At 32.0% G+C, this 17,954-nt stretch overlaps 2 protein-coding genes across 2 annotated transcripts; both read left to right on the plus strand.

The window, feature by feature from the left end:
• The first annotated feature begins 1,874 nt into the window (after positions 1 to 1,874).
• On the plus strand, positions 1,875 to 11,177 carry LOC120254798 (thioredoxin-related transmembrane protein 2 homolog). The gene is made up of 10 exons (XM_039262824.1): positions 1,875 to 2,077; positions 2,162 to 2,206; positions 3,380 to 3,436; positions 3,679 to 3,748; positions 5,190 to 5,231; positions 6,056 to 6,129; positions 7,667 to 7,737; positions 7,991 to 8,073; positions 8,407 to 8,507; positions 10,967 to 11,177. The coding sequence occupies exons 1-10, from the start codon at positions 1,901 to 1,903 to the stop codon at positions 11,027 to 11,029; spliced, it is 783 nt and encodes a 260-aa protein (XP_039118758.1). The 5' UTR covers positions 1,875 to 1,900; the 3' UTR covers positions 11,030 to 11,177.
• Positions 11,178 to 17,338: 6,161 nt separating this feature from the next.
• LOC120254799 lies at positions 17,339 to 17,936 on the plus strand. Its single transcript, XM_039262825.1, has 2 exons — positions 17,339 to 17,386; positions 17,472 to 17,936. Exons 1-2 carry the CDS (start codon positions 17,339 to 17,341, stop codon positions 17,934 to 17,936), a joined length of 513 nt encoding a protein of 170 aa, XP_039118759.1.
• The last annotated feature ends 18 nt before the right edge of the window (positions 17,937 to 17,954 follow it).

The following is a 17,954-nucleotide window of genomic DNA, read 5'->3' on the forward strand; positions in this document are numbered from 1 at the left end:
AAAAAAAATTCTTTTTAAACTACAAATCCAATTATACTTTAAATGTAAGTCAAAAGATTAAAAATAAAATAAATTCATAGTAAAAAATTTATTGTTCAAAAGTTCAATTTTTTTAAATTTATGAACAAAAAAAATGTCAAAAGATAATATTAGTTCAAAGATTAATTGTGTAATTACTCATTATATATAATTAAGGCTTAATTATCCCTACGAGAGGAAAAGCAACAAAGCAATGTAAAGTCTTTTAATTACCAAAGATTGTAATTACAATTGCCAACCATAATAAGATTTTATTATACAATATTGATCATTAGTTTGTTTGCTTCATATTGATTAAAAATATTGAATAAAATTCAACACCTAGGATCCTATACTTAATTTTAAAGTATAAATAAATAAACCATAGTTGAATCCCAACAAAAACTTAAAATACTAAAATAAAAAAAAATTATATATATATATATATATATATATATATAAAATCAAATCTTAGATAATGTCTTGTGAATGTGTATTGGTGGCAAACATGATGTGGTATGGGATAGATAAAAATTAAATTATGGTTTGGTCAAGATGTGATTGAAGCCATTTTGGTTTGGTTGGTAGGGTGGGGAGGGGGACTCACTAATTTATTGCCACATCTTAACCTCATTCAAAGTATCCAAACTTTCTTGTCTTTTCTTACCAGTTTTATCTCATTATTATTATTATTATTATTATTATTATTATTATTATTATTTTTTTGGATCTATGACAGTTGATAGAAAACAAAATTTATGCATATATATATATATATATATACACTTATAAGTGACTTTCTCTTAATCAATTAGATCTTTAATTATTTTATAAAAACACAACTTTTTAAGTAACAAGAAATGCTTATATAGTTAATATGTTTAATCCACTCCTAATAATTATCACGAGGATGATATTAGTCATTTTTTTAGTAAATCATCAATGTTTTCTTTCACTACATTTTATTTTATTACTGATGATTATGTAGCATATTTCTGTATTGTTAGTGTTTTATGTTTTTGTTTTGTTTATAATTATTATATAATTATCTAATAAAATTGTTGTTTGTTTATTTTTTTAAAAAACATATGTTCTCATTTAATTATTATTTTTAAATATTTTTAAAAAATCAACAATGTATTTATGTCTGATTTTTATATACGATGATGTTTTGCACTCAAACCATCAATTATGTGGCACATAATATTAAGATGATATTTCAGTGGTGCAGATCCATTTGTATTACTATGTCATATATTTACCTATTAATTCGGTGCAATAGCACATGCAAACCTTTGTATTTAAACATACACATAAAAAAAAACTGATATATATATATATATATAATTGAACCAAATTTAATTTAAACTGTTAATATATAAAACAAAAATATGTGGCTCAAGTGAGTTGGTGGCCCAACCCAACCACCTCAAAACAAAAAAAGTGAGAAACATTTCACCGAAAAAGCACATGCAATTGTGTTTCAACGGTTGTTGGACTCATGGACCATTCCAATGGACCGACTTCAATTGGGTTCAGCTAATCAAATCTTTTCCAAATAGTAAAAGCAAAAAAACAAAAATAGAAAAAAATAAATTTTATTGGCAAGGGAAATAAACATTTTGTATTTTGTATTGATTACTATATTTTCTCTAGTTAACAAAGTTAATTAAAATTAATTTTAAAAAACCATTTCCTTTTTCTATTTTTTTACTCTAATTTAACTTACAATAGAAAAAAAAAAACTATAAATTTTTTATAAATATAAATTTGTAAATATAAATATATATATATATATTTTGTAAATATAAATTTTAATGGGTGTATATATGCAAATTTCCCTCGCAATCAGCGGATTCAGAGGTTCCCTTGGAGTGAATCAATGGCGACGGCGACGGCGACGGCGACGGCGAATGGTCAGAGCTCACGCGCTCTGCTTCCATGGCTGAACCTAATGGCGACGGAGCCCTTTTACATTCTCCACATCGCGGCCTTCTCGTCCTACTTCGCCGCTCGCGCCTCCGCTTCGCCTGATGTCTCCCACCGTCTCCTCCAAAGGGTATTAGTGATTCTTCGTGGTTTAATTTTTTTTTCTATTGATTGAGATTTCTGATTGATTGTTGTTTGATCTCTTGATGTGCAGGAGATTCAAGCGATCCTTGCCTTCTCAGTGCTGGCTGTGGTGAAGGTATGGTGATTTATAAGGTTTAATCCTGTTTATTATGTGAAGAATATTGATATATTTTGTGATTTTAGCTAGGATTTGGATTTCCTTTATGATGATTCTCAATTGGTGGATCTCTTGTTGCGAGTATATTTTGGAATCTTGTTTGATGAATGTTTGGGTGGTTGGGCAATGAGCATTGATTGGTATTGATTGTGTCTTATATAATTGTATCCAATCTAAGATGAGTAGTTGTTTCTCCTTGTTCTCCTTAAGATTTTGGGCATTGTTTACCATTTTTGTTTTTTTTTTTTCTTTTTCTTTTTGTCTCATCTCTTAGGATAGCATTTTATCAAGTATTGGGATGATAGGGCTTGCGTTTTTTATTTGATATATGGGTCTGCATATGCAATGAGCATTCTTTCACTATGTCAACATAGTTGAATCATATTATGAACTCTCATTTATAATGCTAAGTTCTATAAAAATTGTCTTTGTTAGGGTTGCAAGGAGAAAGTCCACATTGATACCTAGAACAGTCATACTTCTCTATTATTTTTTTAAAGAAAGGTTCTTGGTTTCAGACTTGCAAATAGTTACATGAACAATAATCCAGGGTAGGACTAAGTCGATAGCATTTTAAAAAACCAGCCAAGAGAGCACTAGGCTTCTGCAATTGGAGGCTGGAGTCTATATATTAATGTTTCATCAAGCTTGTAATTTTTATGAAGACTAGATATAAAACTATTTCATCAGGCTAAAAGAGCGTAGGTTTAAAAAAGATAATTTAAAGCTAACAACAATGGCATCTAGCTATTTTATTGGTTTTTTGATTGGAAGACCTAGAGCTAACTATTAAGACTTTGGACCATCCGGACACTTTATTCATGAAATGGTTTATGCATCCTTGTAACTCAGCGCAGTAAGATCAAGTTAGTTAGTGTTTCATATTTGTATTGGTCTGCATGATTTATGATCATAGAGGGCCCTCTTTACCATTTTTACAAATAGACTATTCTATTTGTATAGATATGTTAGAGAGGCATCTTTCAATTTTGTGTTAACCAACAATCTGACAATCTTCTGCATGTTGATTTACAGAAAATCCATGTGGAAATCAAATTATTGCACAATTCTCCATCGTCATAAGTGAGAGATAGTTTTAATTTATAATATCTTATTGCTAATGTTGCACAGATGGTCAAAGAGGAGACATGGGAAGCTTTCATTGCTGATACATTTTTATATGCCAAGGTGTGTACTTTCAATCTCTTCTTTTAAGATGAGATGATGACACGTGATGTATGTATTCTCATTTTGCTTCCCTTATTTGTTGATTCCTGCAACTAAAAATAGTTGCGATCTAAATCATTATAACGGAACATTCAACAACACTTGTATGGAGATTTGCTTTTAATAGTTTTTTTCATGCTTAATAGTAGTATTTCCTTTCTAATGTTTCCATTATTTTTCTTCTTTTGCTTTGCTTTTTCCAGGGCTTTCTTTTCGCTCTTGCTATGGTGATCAACCATAATGTGGCAATTTGTTACCTAGTGAGTTTTCTAGGTATCCAATTATACTATCCTTTTTCATAAAAATTAAGTTGGTGACATCAAATGTTTTATAGATAAACCAAGAAATAAGTACATGGATTGAACAAAACATCAAAGGAGTGACAGGATAAATAGTGACTGACAATTTGGTCATGCTTCCTCTGACTTTTTTTATTTAATTGACTTTCATTTTTAGTTAGTTTATGAAACTTTATATGACTAAAATGTAGTTTAATCATTTTTCTCGGTATATATCTTGATATGCTTAACAATTTGCAAATGTTAACATGCCTGCATTTCTATATCAGAGTCCCTCATAATTAACCAATACTACCTTGTTATTGTTACATAGAATCAAGAGACATTAGAGTGTTGTTATGCTTAGATCAAAAACTGACTATGCAACCCACCATAAAAATGGAGTTACATATGACATTAAGTGATCTGTCTTTCCAATATTACACATAAACCATCAGATTTCAAGCCCCACAAATGTGAGATATGTAATTTCTAGCAATGGCTTTTTTCCTTTTTCTGTTTCGTTGGAGCTCCCTTGGCAAATTAAATTTGTCTTTTGAAAATTTAATGTAATTTTTTCCTGATTAATTGGCCAAACTTTAACTGTCCTCTTGAGTTTCTGAATGAAAGAGTATGGTTTTTGTTTCGGTTTACTTGGTTTCAACCTCCTCTCTCTCCCCTTCTTCTTCCCTTTTTTTTTTGTGAGTTTCTGAACAGTTTTTATTTAATTTTTAGTCAATCTTTCTGAGACTCTGTTATCATTCTCTATTAGTAATCCAAATCTAGAAAACATTGATAAACCTTGTCATCTGGATATCTTTAAGGGTTGTTTAGATGCCCTAATGCTCTATTAATCTATTATTATAATGGCTTCATAGGGTAATGAGGGATTGACTTTACTATGAAGAGGCATACACAGACGTAACATAACATAAGGAAACTAACTGTGATGTTCAATTGTGTTACCCAAGTCTATTATTGCTTGCCTTTATCATCCTTATGCAGCATGTGAGTAATAGTCCAACCACTTTGCCACTGTGTTAGAATGAGGGATGCTTATTTTTTAGGTCAATTGAAAGTCTTGTATGTTGCACATGAAGATCCCAATTGCTATGATACATTTAAACGTGTTTGTCAGTAAAATTTGACTGACAATATCTAGCTGTTGTGGTGCTTAAATTTATATAACTTTGCCTTTCATTCTGTTGAGTTCTATGTTTGTTTTTGAGCCACCAATATGAATTTCTTCTATATCTTCCATGTATGCCTCAATTTGATATTCGCTTGCCCTTTCTTTTGGATATTGCTAGTATGATTAAGATGGAAGTGGAATGCGCTTGCTTTGGATTGATAATTTTTATATTCCTGTACACTATTGAATGCTTTTACTAAACTATGGAAATAATCTAACCGGTTTGCTTGTTCTCGATTTGCAGTTATTTTTGTTTTAACTCAACAACCACCATATGATGGTGCAGGTATGGCTGAACCTTATGTTGTTTCCCTACCTTTCTTTTTTCATTAATTCTTAGAATTACTCAAATTAGTGCTTGTTTGGGATGCTACATGCCCATTCATGGATGAGTGTTACATGCCATAATAGTTTGTGAAAATGTATGAGGTGCTGAATGCATGCCTTCTTTTTCTTCAAAACCCATTTGAGCTTTCTGAATTATCGGGTGACCCCTTAACAAATGCATTTTCTAAAAAGTTAATATTGGAGGATAAAAACAGATTTGGGTAGATTTTTTGGCAGGGCACCAACCTATGGCATTTTCTCATTTTGGGGTCCAAGCTCCAATTTGAATCAAAATGGTTACCCAACTTCATTTTTGTTTTGCCAGGTGATTATTTAAGAGATTCCGGCATTTTTTTGATAATGTGGATGCCGGAAATTCTCTATCAGGACATACATGACATAGTCCCCCTAGCTGGCAATTTTATCTCATTTTCTAATAGAGAATTTCTAACATTAGATTATCAAAAATAGACCGAATTCTCTCGGGTGACCACTCAGTGAAATTAAATTAAAGTTGGGTAACCATTTTGTTTAAATTGAAGTGTGGACTCCAAAATGAAAAAAAGCCCATAGTTTAGTGCCCTATTAAAAAATTTTCCCAAATAGATTTCATAAAGTTCAGACAGAGCAAAAAACTGAAACTCCTTTCGAGAACAATCACTACCGCACTTTTGTCATCCACTTTTAAAAGTTGGGCAAGGTGCTGCATTGTTCAGTAGCTAGGAACTTTGATGGATAATGATTTGGTGCTTTCTGAATATAATTTTGTAACTAATATTTTAGGTGATGCAAGTCAAATGACTCCTTTGCAGCTGGAAACTGTATTGACTGAAGGGACTATATCAAGATTTTGGCTGGTTAGTTTTGCATGCTTATCTTTCCACTTTCTATTTTAATGGAGGCCTTTAACCTTTGATCTTTGGAGTGTATTTTATCAGATCTCTCTCTTCTTTTCTGTTATTCTTATATTGCAACAAATTTTTGTTCAAGATGTGTTGACACAGGCTTAGAAAGGGAGGGAATAACCATCATGATTAGAGAAAGTAAAAAGATTTGGTGGACGGAACGAGGCTAGGCATAAAGCAACTCTGTAACTTTCCACTTAAACATTATAGCTTACTTGCATTCATAGAGGTTAAGACATCTTATACCAATATAAGAAGGTTACAGCACAAGAGATCTAGCTTTAGTACTTCAAGAATTGTATGACCTTCTGTAGATGTCTGCTTTTGGTTAGAGAATAAGCATCATGATTAGAGAAAGTAAAAGATTTGGTGGATGGAATGAAGCTGGGCATAAAGCAACTCTGTAACATGCAGCCCAATATTTAGAGCTTACCTGCATTCATAGAGGTTAAGACATCTTGTACCAATATAAGAAGGTTACTGCACAAGAATCTTGCTTTAGTACTTCAAGAATTGTATGACCTTCTGTAAATGTCTGCTTTTGGTTTTTCTAAAGTCAAAATATTAATGAGTAATATTGAACTGTAGCCATATTTATTCAGAATAACCATGAAAATTATGAAACACACTTAGTGTAATCTTATTAGTATGCCTCAAGGTGTTTCAGGTGCTCATGGACATGACTGAGATGTCAGCATTGAATAAGCTGTAAACTTAGTGAAACATATTTACTTTACCATATTACTAATCCAAGGTGTTTTGAGTGCCCATGTACATGAATGGGAGGTAACTCGGTAAGCATAAAATGAACTGTGGAAATAGTGGCATGCTCTTAGTATAATCATATTGGTAAGTTTAAGATACTTCAAGTGGTCATGTCCATGTGAGAGGTTAACACAACTGTGAAAATACTCAGTATAATTATATTGTTAAGCTGAAGGTATTTCAAGTGGTTATGTCCATGCGAGAGGTAAACACACCTGTGAAAAATTTGTGAAACAAGGTGTTTCAGGTGCTCCTGTCCATGAATGAGAGAGAAACATTAAATAAGTATTTGTAGAAGTTTTCAGATTGATGTTGGAGTGCTGTATTATGCATTTCTTTATTCTATGTATTCAGACATTTTGGTTTTCCTTGAGTTCAATGTGTTCATTGTTGGAATTTCTACTTGGTTTATACACAGGTCATTAGTGTTCTCGTTTGCATTGTGAAACATTTTTTTTTATTTATATATTTTAAGTTTAGCTTAATGATTAGATACTGAAACAGTCAAATTATTCATTGACCTTTCTCTTTTCATGTATTTTTGATATTTTCAGCATATTTTTCACAATTCTGACATGCAACATATTTATTTAAATATTTCTCTCAGCAACAGAAAACATCTGCCAGAACCATTGAGGATAGCATGCTTTGTCTATGAATTATGAATCGATCTCTTATTTTTTTTCATTCGACATTACTCACATTTAGAAGTTATTATGTCTAGATTGAATTTCGATCTGCGTGCTCTCCATCTTGTATACGGACAAGTCGCGTATTTCATGATCTATCCACCATGTAAGTTTCTTACTCTAGGTGATTAAATTATGCAACATCATCCCTTGTGCCAGGCTCTAGATTTTTCATGACAGATGCTATCTGTATTCAGTGTTTGTGAGTGTAATCCACTGCTTAAAGATTTGTTGTTAATGTGATATCCAAGGAGCAACATAGTTGTATTGTTGGATGCCATTCTTTTATAATGAATGATGTGACAGAAAATTCCATATCTCAATTGCTTCTTGTTTAATTATATCAATTTTTCTGGCAGATACTCTAACAAAAGCATATCTTTTGGGATTGTTGATCTTGGGCACTTCCCAGGCGTTGCAGAAAAAATTGGAATACAATTAGGTGATAAATTCTTTTGCTAGATTTCTTCCACAGAATTTACCATTTAATGTTTTTAAATTTAATATATTTCAATTTGAATTTTGACATGATATTTGAGCATAGTAATAGTGACAAAGTTCAAAGTTTTTTGTCTTTGGACAGCATGATACCTTTTAGTCTAAAAGATATCATGTAGAACAACAGTATATGGTTCACCGCTTGGTGTTGGTTTATTTCCATGCAATTCTTTCCTGATCATTTGCAAACCGAGAAGTTGAGAAATGAGTTTTGTTAATCTTACCATCTTCATTGTGTTTAAACTATGCCTCCCTCATTTTGGATGTTCAAATGCAGGTCAGCTTCCTACTTATATATTATTTGATAATGCTGTGGAAGTTGCTCGATTTCCATTTTTATATAGTGAAGGGAAAGGTTCGACTCCAACCATCAGCAAGGTATTTCCCTTTTGAACCTAAACATTGCATGCTCGCTTTAAAAGCTCATTTCATTTTGGGCGCTTAAATATTCTTCTGTACAAGATTTCATGATATACACAAGCTTCCATTAGCCTGGATATCTTGTCTACCAGTAAATCAATTCATCTTCAATTGTTTAAGTATTTTGACATCCAAATTTTGATTGTTCTAAAAACTTTTGAGAACTCTAAATTAGTTCACGTGATAGCATTTGCATTATCAAGTTTTCAGGTTTTCAACATGAAATAGGTCTCCATTCTTCATAAATGCATTCATGATACATGTTATGGTGTTGGAATTCTCACAAGCCTTCTTTTTTAATCTTGCTTTAACTGTATCCTTGTCAAGTGTTATGGTTTCCAAGAATTGGTAACTGGTTTAGGAAAAGCACTATTATGCATTTTACATTGTCCTTTTCTGTAAAAGCTTGTGAAAATCTTGGCCTCTGCAATGGATGTTACCTACAAGACAGGTTGCTTTTCTGCTTCCTCTTGGCATGCGACAAATAATGAATGCATTTTGACCTCATTCGTTAACAACCCCCTTATGATGTTATCTAGTATTCATAATCCACTCTTATCTCCTGTAACCCTTTATCTGATAAACCTATCATCCATAGTTTTATTATCACTCTCAAGTGGCAACTTCTATTGTTTTATCTTCAGTTCTTCACACCAGTACCCCATCCTTGTTCTTTGTTTCACAGCTGGATATTGATGTATTTGCCATGTTTTAATGTCTTAATACTGGTTAGAAGCGGTGTTTACCAGGTTTTTCCTTATGGTGCTTGTTGGTCTGAAGTTATAAGTCACATTTCATTTCACTGCCTATGACTTTCCCATCTTGATTTGAGTTTTCTTACATAATTACAATTGCCTTAGACTTGCCCCCTGATAACTTTTCTTTGAGGTGATCCATCTAATTCAAATAATGATCCCTCCTTGCTTCTTCTCTCTGTTTGCTTTAGAAGGTGAGATGTGTGCCCATCCTTCAAGTAATACTCTTTGCTTGCTCTATCTGATTTCTTCGGAAGGCAAGATGTATCCATCTTTGAAGTAATACTCTACTTATTCTCACTTGTTTCTTTGGAAGGCAAGATGTACCCATCCTCCAAGTAATACTCTTTGCTTATTTTCACTAGTTTCTTTGGAAGGCAAGATGTACATTCAAGTAATGACCACTCTTTTCTTGTTCTTGCCGGTTTTTTTTGAAAGGCAAGATGCGCTCTATCTTCCAGCATTGTCATCCAATTTTAGGTAGTGCCTTTGTTGTTACATACTCATTAGTACTAGTAAAAGTCTCAAAGCAGCTCTATATTGACATTGTTTACTATCCTTTTCTTATGGCACCCTCTTCATTACTAATCTAGCTGAGATTTTCTGGCAAGGTATCTTTTATCGTCCAACATTTTTCATTCAATGTCAACTAGCTTGAGATCAGCATTGTTTGCTACCCTTTCTTTTGCACCCTAGCCGGAATATTTTAGCATCGATCATTGATGGTCTCTTAAGGGTCATTATTCATTTTGGTCCTTAAAGTAAAGATGTGTTTGTTTTGGCCCTTGAACTTGTCTAATTTGTTCATTTTGCCCTGAAAGCTAACATGAGAGCAGATATCCTGGATATGTGTCACTTATTCATAAGCATAAGGGCAAAAATAAACAAATGTGTGTTGTTTAAGAACCACAATAAATTATTGATTTCATACAAAGGAAGAAAGAATAATCACCCTAACCCTACTTCAGTATCACCAGTGACTTTAAAACCTAAATTTTAACTTCACCTATCATCAGTTTTTTCTCCTTTTATGCTTTTCAATTTCTATATGAAGGACATTTCAGTGATCTTATATCCCCAAATCCTTCTTCTTGATTTACTGTCTTCTCTTTCAGCTTTGTCACTTTTGGGGCAAAATATGCTCTAATTTCTTATATACCCATGGCACAAAATACTGTTCTACCTTGTATGTGTATATATATATATATATATTTGCCCCCTGCTTCTTGTCTGATTGGACCCTGTTTTTGTAAACCCTATGAATTGAATGTTTTTTAATTTCTTTTCTGCAACTGGAACACTGGCACTCATTTTCCAATCTTAAAAGCTTGTTTAACTAAGATCAGAATGATAGCATATTATATTGATCCTGATACTGATACCGGGATGGGAGCACATGCATTTTAGGAGACCATCCATCAATCAATGCTTAGAACCAGAACCCCATTTCCAAAATTTTTACTTCTCTCTTGTTGTTTCTTATGCATTTCTTATGCTTTTCTGATAGTTTTTCCATCAATCAATGTTTAAAACATAACCTCATTTCTAATTTATTTTTTCTTGCTTTGTACTTCACGTGCTTTTTTTATGGACCTTACATAAAAACAATTTTCAGAACCATAACCTCATTTCTAAATTTCTTATTATGCTTTTCCTTCACAGAGTACTCTTTGTCGTCATTTCGATCTAGACCGACGTCTCATCGAATATATATCAGGAAAATAGATCAACTGACAGTGTGAATTTATCTTTTTACATTTGCTTCCAGTTTATTTTATGTAATCTTTTGTGATGTATTTTTTTTTAAATTTTTTTATTTGTATATTATTCTCTACGCATGATTTGAGATGGACTGATGTCATCTTATTTTGTATTTTCTGGTACTAAGGTTTTACGTTGTTACAAACCAAAAAAAAAAAGAATTCTCATTTTTTTTAATTACACAAAATATATCAAATAGTAATTTCACGAGATATCTCTTATTTTCAAATGAAAATAAGTATAGTTATTCTCTTAAAACAAATATTTTTTTATTTGTAAATTATTCTCTACGCATGATTTGAGATGGACTGATGTCATTTTTGTATTTTCTGGTACTAAGGTTTTACATTGATACAAACCAAAAAAAAAAAAAGAATTCTCATTTTTTTTTAGTTATATTGAATATGTCAAATAGTAATTTCACGAGATATTTCTGATTTTCAAATGAAAATAAGTCTAGTTATTCTCTTAAAACAAATATTTAGGGTAGCACATGATTAGGAATTTATATTTGTGAACTGTATGTTTATTTTCTGTTTTGATGATTTATTGCAAGTGCCGAAGATGATAAAGAATAGTGAATAATAATGAATAAATAAATAAAATAAGTAACAAAATAAATAGAGTACATAACCCTTGCCAAACGCATCATAAGGTGAATGAATCAGGTGTCCTTGCTTTGATGAATAGAAACAATGTGAGGGATGATCTTCAGGCCAAAATGTTAACAAGTAGAAAGAAATTACTAATATATCTATTCTTAATTTTTTTAAAAAAATTTGGAGAAAACATACAAAGGCTGTAGGGATAAAAAAAATGTAAAAATATAATCTCAACCGCTGTTAATCATCTTATAAAGTGATTAACCTTTATTGACTCTCTGGTCTCCAAAATTTTCTTAAATGAAGCTCAGAAGTTAAAAACCAAAACTATAGCTATCTTCATGAGTCACTTGGGAAATAATCCCCTCTAGTAAGGATGAAATTATCAAACACCAATGATCAAGTGGTCTATTGATAGATGGGTCTCTATTAGAACTCTTTATAAGTAGAGAGCTCGAATAACAGATGAGGGCACATTTATGAGAATGTGTAGTAGTTATGTATAGGTGGTTCTAATGCCACGTGTGTGTAGGCTCCACCTTCACTTGCTTAACTGAGATTTGTGCATACCCTTGTCTTTCTTAGTGACTTAGTTGCTCATATTGAAAAAAAAAGAGAAAAAAAAGAAAAGAAAAGAAAGGCACTATCAAATACTTGGAAAAAGTTGTGTTCTTTCCAAATGGCAGATTTACCTAATGGGTACAAATTTATAAGCATGATTCCATAGTTGTCAAAGGCGTGCCTCGGGCGTACAGGTTCAACAACTTGCGCCTTTATAAGTGTCAGGCGGACACTGTTAAAAAGGTGTGCGTCTAGGCTCGATGCGTAGGCCTAAGCGCGCCTTCATAACATTAACAAATTAATTTGTTTTTTTTTTTAAATATTTAGTTTAACTTTTGACCTTATCCACACATCTTGATGATTGAAAATAAAAGAGGCCCACATACAATCAAAGCCGTTTAAAATTAGAGTGACCAACACACAACCAACCAAGCAGAATCAAAACTTCATCTCTCCTCTTCGGGCCGATTCACTATTTAGATGAAGAGAATGATAAATTTGAAGAGAAAATTGATGATGTCAGTAGTGATGATAATGATGATGGACTTGATGATTTTGATGATAATCACTAAAATCTAGATTCTATTATACAAGTTAGGATTTGGACTCAATGCATGTATTATATCATATTATCGCATTTTGTATTCAACGTTTGAAGATTAATTTGCATGTTATTATGTACGTTTATTTTTCTAATGTCTGATTCTCTTCTATGATATTAATTTTTAAAACATTTTAAAACTTTAATACAAAATAATATTTGATACAACTATTTCTGATTTTTCAATTTTTTTTAAGTGGTGACTAGTGCGCCTAGTGTCGATCGGGCACGCACATGCATCTTGCGCTTAAGTCCCAGGATCCCCTTACATCTAGATGCGCCTTACACCTATGATAACCTTCTTACATGATTCACAATGGATCATGGAGGTGACAAGATGAATAGGATTCACGTTTCAGTTTATTGTTATAAGATGTAATGTATTCCCTTAACTAATAATACTCTTAATCTTAAAAAAAAAAAAAATTCCATGTTCTAGTAGTTCTAATTTTGCTTGTATTTGTTTCGACTCCCATGTTTAAGAGGAGCCATGTTGAGCAATATTGTTAGTCACATGAAATTAATCAATCCTTGGTAATGAAGGTGCTTGTCTAAGAGGAAACCATGCTACTTGAGGCATGTGGGCATGTGTGGGTTACTACCTTAGAAAACGTCCCAACTGGTAACACGGATGTCTTGTGTTCTTTCTCATCAACTTATGCCTGCTCTTACCATTTCTTCTTATCCATTTTATGAATCATTGGTCATTTGGTTGGTCTACGTCTGTTGCTATTTTTGTTCTTATCTTTTTTGTCTATTCTTCTGTTATTAATTTGCTTGCCATTATTTAAGAAGATCAAACAGTTATTTCATGCAAGTCAAGTCAAAGTTCCCAACCCATCTAACGGTCAATGAGATCTCCTTTCTCTTTTTCATGCATTAAAACCATTTGGTTCTTATCAGATGAATACTTCAAAACGAGTAAAAAACACACACACACACACATCAAACAGTTAGTTCATGCAAGTCAAGTCAAGTTAAGTTTGCAACTTGTCCAACGGTCAATGACTACTCCTTTTCTCTTGCTCATGCATTAAAACCATTTGGTTCTTATCAGATGAATAAGTTAAAACGACGCGTAAACACAAACACATCAAACAGTTAGTTCATGCTGGTCAAGTCAAGTAAAGTTCGCAACTTGTCTAACGGTGTACTCCTTTTGTCTTGCTCATGCATTAAAACCATTAATTTGGTTCTTTTCCAGATGAATAAGCTCACACGAGTACTAAACACACACAATAAACTCTACTCGATCTTAACTTTTAAAAATAAATTTAATCCATGTTTTATACCATTAGAAATTTATCATTTAGGGCTTGTTTGGTTGCAAAATAAAAAAAATATGGCATGATTTTATTATGTAGGAATTGTAAGTGATTATTACAGAAATTGTGGTATATTTTATTCAGAATGAGTGTTCGGTTAACAAAAAAAAAAATTATGGAGACTGATTGATGGGTGACCGGACCACTGGTGGACCTTCGGTGTGTCATCGGAGGCCAACCAGCTAGTGGCCGGACCATCAATGGATCTGTGGCTTGGAGCCAGAGGTCAGCCAGACCACTGGTGGACCTCCGGCATGTCACCAGAGACCGCCCAGCCGGTGGCTAGACCACTGGTTGATGGAGGCCGGCCAGACCACTGGTGGATCGATGGTCGGTGGTTAGATCGAAAAAGAGACTTTCACAATGAAAAAACATTTCTCTTAATAGAATATTTTTTATGCCATAATACCTATATTATGCCATAATTTTATATTTTAAAATAAGTACCAAAACAACCAATATGACATAATTTTCAGAAAATATTAAATTATAGTATATTGTACAGATTATACCATAATTTTGGACAAATCACCTTTTTTGTTTCTTTTGTTTTATTTATTTATTTATTTATTTATTTTGGATAAATCACCCTACATATTTTTTATTATTTCAGCTCAATTATACATTGGAAGGAAATCAAACTCTCAACTTCTTACATGAGTTAACTGTTTTACTGTTCAGCTATTGCGGTAATGACAACTTATAAATTTTCTAAAATTAACTTATATAAAAGAAAAACCTTTTGATATAGACTCAAGTATATATATATAAGTCTAAAATTAACTTATACACTAAGGGGCTGTTTGATTACCTGCAACTAGCTGTAAGTAAGCAGTAATGTAGTCGATTTTTTACATGTAAAAATCTTTGTTTGGTTTCTTTGTGAAATCGGTTTTACGTATAACAGATTTTTGCGATTTTAGTGTCTTTTCTCTGCATTTCAACTTTCTGACGAAAAATTTTTTCACTGTAAGTTGAAATGCAAAGAAAACATTTGATCTAAAATCACCATTCTTCACTCTCCAAATTATGTATTAAAAGAAAATGAAAAACTTACATGTAATCAATTGTTAATATAATTAAACTTATACTTATTTATATTTTATTAAATTTATTTTTTTATTTAAAATATACCAATTTGTATTTAATTTTAATTAAAAAAATATTTTTTTATATAAAATTAAAGAATTTTATATATTTTTAATTTAATAAAATTATTATTAAGTTAATTAATTAATTAATTTACATTAGTGTTAAGAGTAGATGGGGAGAGTTAAATTAATTATTTAGAGTTAGTATTTAATTATTTAAGTTTCTTATTATTATTTGGCTTAGTTATTTGAGTTTCTGATTATTATTTTTAAATGTAATAAATACTTTATTAAATCATTTAATTTAATTTAAAAATTAAATTAGATTAAATTAAATTAATTATTTTAGTTTAAATTATTTTTTTAAAATGCATTAAATAATTAATAATAATACAGTATATTGGGGGTAATCTCACCCCTCTACTTACATGGTGACCATATCTTCTAACTTACATCAAACCAAACAAATTAAAAGTAATGCAGCATTTTCAGTTACAACAAACCAAACAGCAGTGATATAAATAGAAATGCAACATTTTCACTTACATTATAATTTCACTTACATGTAATTTCACTTACAGACAACCAAACATAAATTGGAATTAGGATCTTATACTACCAAGGACTCAAAAATTTCGCCGGACTACACGTGGGCAAGATCAGTCCCAAAATGTGAACCAACTTTTTTGATTTTGATTGTTTATTTGCCACAAAATGGTAATATACTAAGTCTTTATTTGCTATTCCTATTTATTTTATTTTATATTATATTGTTTAAAATTTTATGAGAGGCAGAAGCAATATATATATTGACAAAATAGATAGCTATAGCATTCTACATTGTCACCGAACAATGAACATCATAGCCCATAAAGAACTTATCAAGGTTATACGCAATTTTTTTAAATATTATTTGCACACTCACCTTGTGCCCGCAGAGATTCAATCCTCATCACCCGAATCAAAGAAATTTTGGTATTAATAGGCTATAAAACTATTGGTGCAATAAATATTTTCACTTCTCTAAAACTACCATCATAAATAGTTCACCTCTATGCTTCCACTTCAACACAAAAAAACATGTACTCGTAACTACAAATACATAGATAATCAAATAAGTTTTTCATCTTAATCATAATCCAACTTTTTTTATTTTTTTCTTTCTTTTTACAAATGCAACAAGCATAATTAGTCTGGAGTGGGCATATAGACGAGAATTGATTGTCCCGGCCAAACACCCTCGCCCAACGACACATATTTAGACTACAAACCCAAATCTACAACCAAAAATCTGTTGCCACTACTACATGTAAAAGAATTTAAACCCAAATCACTTAAAAAATTCCACATCACACTTTTCACAATTGAGCCAATACCATTGAACTAATGAATCCTTTTGGCATAATCCCACATCATTCCTTATATGGTTGAAACATCTATATTATTATATTTGAAATTTGTTGAAAGAAAAATACAATTAAAATCGGTATTACTACAAGGGTATACACATATAAAATATTATATATATGTATGTATACACACAATATATACATATAGATATATAGATATATATGAAATTTGTTACAAGGATATACACACACACAATATATACAAGGATAAGCAAGTAATATCAATATTTCATAGTGGTCTATATGTAACAAAACCCAGTGCCCTCTTAACTCCCAAAAGCTTGAAAAAACTCAGCATGTGACTGATCACAAGCCGCAATATCCAAAAAGAGCAAAATATTTATTCCATGCCTTCTTACAACTCACAAGCAACATGTTCTTCAAGGCTCTACTATCCCCTATTACATGCAAATATATCCATTATTGAAGCACATACACAACTAAACCTAGGTGTCAATCCAAGGTTCCCTGCATCTCACTCCACTCATGTCTACTTGCCATTTGCAAAACCCTAACCACAAACCCTAACTAAACAAAAGTTGATCATATTAATTGGAGATCCACAAGCACCCTATCCACAAATTAATCATCCTCTCAACTTTTATAATCCACTTGTCTTACTAATATTCTATAAAAGGGTGGGTTTTCATGCAAAACCCTAGTTCATTAAACTTGCAAGTACACATGCAGTCCAAAATGATCAACCATGAAGAACAGCAAGTGCCACACAAGGTAAATGAAAACTCACCATTGACACTTAATGGTTTGATTTTGAGCATAAGAAACTTACTTTATCTCTGCATGATCACTTGCATAGAATGATCAAGTCCTTAGAAGAGCCTGCTCTGATGTTGTTACTGAGGCTGGTAAGCTCATCAATGGCTTTGACATCAGCTTAAGCTTGAAGATTAACAACAATGAAGTTGAAATGGTGGAGTGTGAGTGTTGTGGATTGTGCGAGGAATGTACTCCTACTTACATAATGAGTATTAAGGACTCCTTTGGTGGGAAATGGATCTGCGGGCTGTGCTCGGAAGCTGTGAAAGAGAAGATGAAGCGAAACCTGGGTCTTGCCATTGATGGAGCACTGGAGAATCACGGTGCTTTCTGCAAGCAGTTCAATCAGACCATTAGGATCAACCCTAAGCTCTCACTTGCTGGTGCAATGAGGGATATTGCAAGGAGGAGCTATCAGAATAGGAACTCTACTAAGGATTTTTGTGAGTCTAAGATTGCCAGAACTATGAGTTGTGTCAAGGTCCGGAGATCATCTTTCCAATAATATATATATATATATATA

Source organism: Dioscorea cayenensis, unplaced genomic scaffold, assembly GCF_009730915.1.
Source record: "Dioscorea cayenensis subsp. rotundata cultivar TDr96_F1 unplaced genomic scaffold, TDr96_F1_v2_PseudoChromosome.rev07_lg8_w22 25.fasta BLBR01000641.1, whole genome shotgun sequence".
In the NCBI taxonomy this organism is placed as follows: domain Eukaryota; kingdom Viridiplantae; phylum Streptophyta; class Magnoliopsida; order Dioscoreales; family Dioscoreaceae; genus Dioscorea; species Dioscorea cayenensis.

Excerpts from the sequence above, each read along its gene's own strand:
- LOC120254798 (XM_039262824.1), top strand. The coding sequence starts at position 1,901 with ATGGCGACGGCGACGGCGACGGCGACGGCGAATGGTCAGAGCTCACGC. Across the intron at positions 3,749-5,189 it reads TTACCTAGTGAGTTTTCTAG|TTATTTTTGTTTTAACTCAA; the intron begins GTATCCAATTAT and ends CTCGATTTGCAG. Across the intron at positions 8,508-10,966 it reads CGACTCCAACCATCAGCAAG|AGTACTCTTTGTCGTCATTT; the intron begins GTATTTCCCTTT and ends TTTCCTTCACAG.
- LOC120254799 (XM_039262825.1), top strand. The coding sequence starts at position 17,339 with ATGCAGTCCAAAATGATCAACCATGAAGAACAGCAAGTGCCACACAAG. Across the intron at positions 17,387-17,471 it reads AACAGCAAGTGCCACACAAG|AATGATCAAGTCCTTAGAAG; the intron begins GTAAATGAAAAC and ends TCACTTGCATAG.